The following is a 7,283-nucleotide window of genomic DNA, read 5'->3' on the forward strand; positions in this document are numbered from 1 at the left end:
TGGGAAGCCATTCCCTGTGTCCTGTCCCTCCATCCCTTGTCCAAAATCCCTCTCCCGAAAAACCACACCCCAMTCCATTTTCACTACACTCTCAATCTGAAGGAACAAGGCAGAATAGAAAGGTTTCTTTAATAAACTGACAGCTGGGATAAAATTACCCCAGCACCCTCCTCCCAGCCCGCAGAGACAAACCCAGCCTTTGAGCATTCACAGTCCTGCCGGGATAAGCCATCCATCCATCCCATTCCAGCCACAAACACATCACCAGAGCTCTGCCCTGGCTCTGATCTGCTCCCAGCCCTCCCCACCATCCCCASGAGGCCTCCCAGGAGCCCCGAGCCAAACCCAAGCAGGAGCAGTAAAAAAAAAACCCGGGAGCGCAGGAATCATCTCTTCCTTGGAGGCTTTTGGGATATTTATAAGTGAATTAAGCGAGCCGAAAATGGAATCTGCAAACCAGCCACCACCTCGCCCAAAATTACACAAAATATGTTGGCTTGGAAGCCTTTTCCTCTCTGAGGGAGAAAGAAAAACTCCTGTCTTGGAGCTCCTGGAGCACACAGAGCTGTTATTTATTGATGGTGGTAAAAGCTCTTTGAACAGGGAGGAGAGGAGGGAGGAGGCGAGGAAAGAGCTCCCACCCGATCCCCCAAAACCCACAAATTCCCTGCCATGAATTTCTCTGGGGGAAATCTGGGCCCTTGGTCAAAACAAGCAAAATATTTCAGCTCTGCTGCTGTTCCAAAGCACACAGGGGCGTCCACAGGCACCTACTGCACCCCCAGAGCATCMCCCACTGCCCCTCTCCACAGCAGAACCAAATTCCAGGAGCTGGGCTCAGTGATCCTTCCAAGCCAGGATATTCCATGGAGTTGAACAGCAATTAAAGCCTCTGGAAGGTACAGCAGCAGCAACACAGTCAGAGGCAATTGAAGCTCACTTGTCTGTGAAACCACGATAGGTAATTTTAGCAATCTCTTCACAAAGCCAGCACTTCCTGTGCTCAAACTGGGTAAGAACCATGGAAAAAGGAAAAAAAAAAAATGAGGTTTTCTCATGACAGAGATCCAGATTATCAGATTGCATAGGGAAGTGGGAGAGAAGTAAGGGGAAGAGGGAGGACATCCAAAATCAGACACAATGTCAGCATCTCCAGGGGATGTGGGAGCAGCAAGCCCTGGGTCCAGGCTCACAATTCCCAAGGGATCCAGCAGAGGGGAGCACAAAAAGCACACCTGGCATCAGCACGGAGGGTAACCACGGAAAAGCTGCAGTTTGACACTCTCCAGACTTCATCACAGAAACCATACTGTTTCATTAAAAAAAACCCCAAAAATCAGCTTGAGGATTCTCTGCAGCCGCTGTCTGCAGTGATCCATGCCAGCCCCAAAATGGGATTTGTTCTGCAGCTCTCAGCTCAGGCTGGGCACCTGAGGAGGAAGAGGCTGAGGAAGTGCTGAGAAAAGTACAACAAACCTGATAAACCCTTCCTAAACCAACCCCGGAGAGAAAATGAAAAACTGAATATGGAGAGCTCAGCTGAGGATGAGCTGATCGGGTGGAGGCAGGACAGGTGTAGAGGGATGGAAATGTTAAAGAAAGCAAAACAAATCACATTGAAATGAAGCTCAAACTGATCATCAAGAGGGAAAAAAAAAAGGCTGAAGATCTCTTGGAACAGGAGGATTTGGAAGAGGGTTAGACAGACTCTGGGATTTCTCTTAATTGAGCCAAGGCAGCGAGATCATGTGGTGCAAGAGGCTTTTCCTTCTCCAATTGTCTGTTAGAGCAAAACAAAAAAAAGGGAAAACAACCCAAGGTGCCAGCAGGATTCTTGTCCTCAGCCTTACAAGCAATCCATTCTCCTCGGACCTGCTGGAAATAAATCCAGGCAGAAAAGCCTTGGGYTCTGTCACCTCAGCCAGACACAGGGCAATAGGACAGCAGGCAAGACACGTAAAATCAAATTTTAAAATAAAATCTTAAACCAAAAATGGTTGCACAATGGCCTCAGGTTCTGTAAAAGACACGACCCTTCCTGCTTTACAAGGTGACATAAAAGTGGCATCAAGTGTGWCCCCACCTCCCTGCTAAGCCAATCTCACTCAATCCTTCAGTCCCAGCCAGGAGCTCGAGGGAGCACCAGATCCTGGGGAACTGCAGTGAAAAAGAGGAGGGAAAGGGGGCAATAAGTACACACCACCACTGGCAGCTGCCTCACAGAGGGTTTGTGAGCAGTCCAGGGGTTTTGGATGAAAAGTGAGACTGTCCTCAAGGAAAGCCAAGCTGTCTTCAGGACCTTCCTGTCCCACACTTGTTTGCAAGTCCTTGGAGCGTGTCAGAGGTCCATGGGAGCTTTTCAAATGGCAAAGCAATCCCTGCTGGACAAACATCCTCCCTGTGGGATAACCTTCCCACGGTGACCATTCCCTGCTCAAGGCCACCCCTGTCCCGGGTGTCACCCCAGCACCACCCTCCCCTCGTACCTTTGAAGATGCAGGTGCTGGCAAGAGCCCCAATCCCTATCATCCGTTACCACTTCAGAGCAAACCAAACTGCCCTTATCTCTGCCTCGGTCCCTTCCCCATCCCAGCACCACAGCCACCAAGCTCTCCCACGAAGCCTTCCAACAACCCAAGCTGCTTAAGGAAAACACCATCCCAATCCCATTCTTTATCCCCTCGGAGAGAAAAGAAACCCCAATTCATCCGAGCAGAAATCCACAATCCCATGGTGTTTGTGGAATAAGCGCCAGCTGGTGCCTTCCCTTTGACATTTAGCTAATAATTGTTGCAGCCAAACGAGCTGACAGCGCTCGCTCAGCAGCCCATGAATGCCTCTGGTGTTTGAGTGCTAAAGACAACACTTGCTGCTCTCCAGCTCCTCATCCATGTGGATGCACACACAAACACACACACACACGGGCTCTCCGTAACCCTGCCGCCCTCTCCAGCCTCGGGAATCGCTGCCTGTGCTGCTTCAACGGAGCCGTTTGTTCCAGGGCTGTGAACTCACCCCSGGGGCAGCACCGGGAGGAGGAAGGAGGGGAGGAAAAAAGGGAGCAGGTACCTCCAGCGAGAGGGTTGGGATTTGTTCCTCGTTAACTGCCTGCTGATCGCTGTGATATCTCTGCTTACCCAGGCAGCCGGCAAAGCCCGGCCCCTCTCACACAGCATCCCAGTTCGGGTTGTAGCACAACCTTTATTTAYACCTCGAGGGTCCCATTCAACACCTGAACACCGTTTTATTCACTGGCGATGTTCCTCCCCTTTAGCTGCCGTCTGAGCTGGATCTCCACTTTCCAAAAGACCCACTTTGGGACCGAGTTCCAGCTGCTTCGTGAAAATTAGGTCAAGAAACTTCCCCAGAACTTCTCCCGTTATTACTCTGCACATCACAGGGGTCAGGCTGGAGAGCAGGGAAAGGTTCTTCTGTCCCCAGAGGGTGCTGGCACTGCCCAGGCTCCCCAGGGAATGGTCCCGGCCCCGAGGCTGCCACAGCTCCAGGAGTGTTTGGGCAGCGCTGCCAGGGATGCACAGGGTGGGATTGTTGGGGGGTCTGGGCAGGGCCAGGGGCTGGATCCGTGATCCCTGTGGGTCCCTTCCCATTCCCTGTGATCCCACACTCTGCTGGGAGCTTACAGACCCCATCACCAACCCCTTCTCCTCCTCCCCCTGTGTGTCCTCGTGCTTTTTGAGGCTGCAGACTCACACCAAGGCCTCTTGCACACACACATATCACTTCTCCTTCCCTGCCAGGCCTTGGAGTGCCCAGGACCTGCTGCTCAGGCATTGCCACCTCAGCCTCCCCAAAGCACTCAGCACTCACATGGCAGTGCCCAGTTGTGGTGCACACCACGAGCTGCCTGTGCCTTTTGCTGAAGAGAAATGGGGCTAAAAAGCCTCATTTCTGGCAGCATGAGCAGAATTAGCTACGCCCAGCAAGAAGGAGCAGAGAGCCTGCAGAGAGCCCCTTCCCAGATGGATCCATAAGGACAGACACCATCCAGGGGCACAGAACCTCTGGGGACACCCTGCTGAGCTTTGGAGGGACCTTAACAGCTCACAGCCACACCCCAGGCCACGGTCTGAGGGCATTCTCCAGGCTCAGTGTGGCCCCTCCAGAACCCTGGCACCATCTCCATGCCAGCACCAGGCACTGCCGGGCTGAGCTGCCCTGTGCCACCTGCCCATCCCCTGCCACACACATGCCACCAGCCTGTCCCCATTCCTGACGGCCTCGGGGACAGACACCAAGGCCAACAGTCCCCTGGGGAGGTGGCACCGTGTGCAGGGTCCAGGAGCCTCCATAAACCCTCTGCTCCTGCTTCCTCTGCTAGGGACAGCAGGGGGACAGAGGGTGGCACAGGGAGCCGGGAGCACGGCAGRGCWGTGCAGATCAGAGGATTTGTGAAGSAAGGCTCTCTCCTGGCACAGGCACCTGTGCTCACACCTCGAGACCCTCTGCACACACAGTGCCCTCACCAGCAGCGCACAGAAGTTCCCCATCTCCACTTTGCAGGACTATTTTTTCCAAAATAAATGCATTTRTTTTATCTTTGAGAGGTGCTTCTAGCACGAGGACAGGGAGAAAAAGCCCAGCTCCACCAAAAGCCTCCTTCACACATGATTTGCTTTGTCATGGCACTTAAATACCCGCGCAATGCCGACGGACAGAGAACGAGAGCAGATTCCCCGGGCAGGCACGGGGAAGCTTCACAGCAATACCTTGCACACCTTAAAAAAATTAATCCTTTTTTCCTGGTAGCGATGCCAGMCCAGGCCAGCGTGTGAAACCCCAACAAACCCATCTCCATCCCCTGGCGAGCGCTGCCGGAGCTCGCTCCATTTTGGGTCAGCCCAGGCAGYTTCAAATTACATCGCATCTGATGTGCTGCAGGGGAACACCGGCTGGCCAGGACACAAAGCGGCAGGACGGGGGTAAAATACACATTCAGGCTGTCAAACCCCGGATAAGAGAGGCAGCAGGGAAGCAGGGAATGGTTTGGGCTGGGAAAGGCCTTCAGGATCGCCTCGTTCCAGCCCGCTGCCACGGGAAGGGATGCTCCCCGTCCTGGAGGGGATCCATGGCCATTGAGGAGCCAGCAAGGGGAGCACAGAGCAGCCCCACACCCCGGGGTGTCCCCGCTGCCCAGCCAGACCCCGAGGCGTCGGTGATGGAGAACAAAGAGGGGGCTGCCGGCTCCCGCGGCCCTGCCACGATGCTGTTCCCAGCGATCGGCACCGGGAGCACGGCAGCGCCGGTTCCCCTGGGCGCGGGAGGGGCGGGGGAGCCACTCGGACCCACCATGCCCTTCAGCCGGGCCGGCGCTGCCCTTGCGGACACTGACGGCCCTCCAAGGGCCGGAGCCCGGACAGGAGCCACCATCAGCATCACCCTTGGGCGGCGCAGCCACCGGACACCGCGGGGTGACACCGCCCGGCCCGGAGCCGCCGCCGGCCTGTGCGCAGCGCCGGGGGGCCCGGGGGGCCGGCGGGGCAGGGCGGCGATGCCCGGCCCGGCGCTCACCTGCTCGGCGCCGTAGGCCGTGGCGAACTGCACGAACTCCTCCACGCGCACGAAGCCGTCGCCGTCCCGGTCCAGGGCGTCGAAGACCGGGCGGAGGCGCGGCTCCTCCTCCGGCGGGGGCTCGGCGGGGACCCCCGGGCCCGGGCTGCCCCCCGCGTCCCCCGGGCCCCAGGGCGGCGGCCCCGCGCCGGGAGCGGCGGGCTCAAGTGCCCAGAGGTCCAGCTCCAGCTCTGGGTCCGGGTCCAGCTCCGGATCCCGCTCCGGGTCCGCCTCCTGTTCCAGCTCCGGCTCCGGTTCCAGATCCAGCTTGGGTTCTAGGTCCAGCTCCGGCTCCGGTTCCAGATCCAGCTTGGGTTCTAGGTCCAGCTCCGGCTCCGGTTCCAGATCCAGCTTGGGTTCTAGGTCCAGCTCTGGCTCTGGTTCCAGGTCCACCCCCGGTTCTAGGGCCAGCTCCGGTTCTGGTTCCAAATCCAGGTCCGGCTCGGGTTCCAGGTCCCGCTGCGGCTCCGGTTCCGGTTCCACCTCCGGCTCCGGCTCGGGTCCCGGTCCCGGCCCCCGGGGCAGCGGGGGCTCGGTCCCAGGCGGACGCGGCTCCATCTTCACCGCCGGCGCTCCGCGCCCGCCGCCGCCCGCCCCGGGCCATGCCCCGCGGCCATGCCCCGCTCACATCGGGGCGGTGCCGGTGCCGGTGCGGTCTCCCCGGCACTCACGGCTTTGTGCGAGGAGCGCCGGCCCCGCCCGCCGACACCGGGGGCGGCCCCGCCGGTCCCGCCCCGCCCGGGGAGCGGCGGCTCCGAGCGCTGGGGCCGCGGGTCCTGCTCGTGGCCGGGGGTTGGGGGAGGCGGCAGCGGCACCGAGAAACAAGCCGCGGTCCGGCCGCGCCGCCGCTCCGGGGCCGCCCGCGGGGAACCGGCAGATCCAGCCCGGCCGCCGCCGCAATAGCCGGGGCGGTGACGTCACTCGCCTGCCGGTGCGCCCCGCCCCTCCGCGGCGCGAGCCCGTGCCGGGGCCACGCCCCCTCCCCAGCGCGCGCGACATGGGGCGGGGCCGGCGGGGAGGGGCGGGGCCACGCCGAGCCCGAGCACGTGGGACCGGTGCGGGGTGGGGGGGGCACCGTCAGTGGGGACCCCCGAACGGCTCCGGGACGAACCGTGAACGGGAACCCCCAACGTGCCCTGCTGATAAACCATGCTCCGGGATCCCAAACCCAAACCGTGCTCCGGGACCCAAACCCCTCAGGGGTGCACCGGAACCGCCCAACAACTCCAGATATGAACCGTGCACCGGAACCGCAAACCCCTCCGGGTACGGACTGGGCTCCGGGATACCCAAACCCCGCCGGGAAGATGAACTGTGCTGCGAGATGCCTGAGCCCCTGCAGGACAGCACTGTGCACCAGGACCCCTGAACTGCTCCGGGGGGAAGATTGTGCACTGGAACACACCTGGGATTGTGTCATGAATTAATGAATGCCCGAGTTTAGGGCTCACAGCCTGCAGGCTCGGTGCACTGGCAGTTTCTGCTGGAACCCTGGGATGACCCCACCAACACACCCATGAGTTGGCCAAGCGGGTGGAATTACAGCCCCCGGGAGTAATTAGCAGCAAACTTGATGAGCAAGAGCCTCCCTGGCTCCACTGACTGCCCAGGCCATGGATGTGCGTGACATCTCAGGAGCCTGGTTGGGCCACAGTGTATACCCCAGCACACTCAGCCTGAGAGCCAGAGTGGAGCAGCATCCCTGGAGAGCATGT

General features: G+C 59.3%; 1 protein-coding gene across 1 annotated transcript in view; it reads right to left on the bottom strand.

Annotated features, from left to right (window-relative positions):
• Positions 1-6,427, bottom strand: part of LOC130587100 (protein TsetseEP-like) — a gene marked incomplete at its 3' end in the record, with an annotated part of 19,938 nt that extends 13,511 nt beyond the window's left edge. The window contains exon 1 of the mRNA XM_057388055.1: positions 5,530-6,427. Within this exon, the coding sequence (XP_057244038.1) occupies positions 5,530-6,126 (597 nt within the window). The remainder of the gene's footprint in view (positions 1-5,529) is intronic.
• Positions 6,428-7,283: the final 856 nt, after the last annotated feature.

Source organism: Malurus melanocephalus, unplaced genomic scaffold (genome assembly GCF_030028575.1).
Source record: "Malurus melanocephalus ecotype Western Australia unplaced genomic scaffold, MMel_1.1 scaffold_1525, whole genome shotgun sequence".
Lineage (NCBI taxonomy): Eukaryota > Metazoa > Chordata > Aves > Passeriformes > Maluridae > Malurus > Malurus melanocephalus.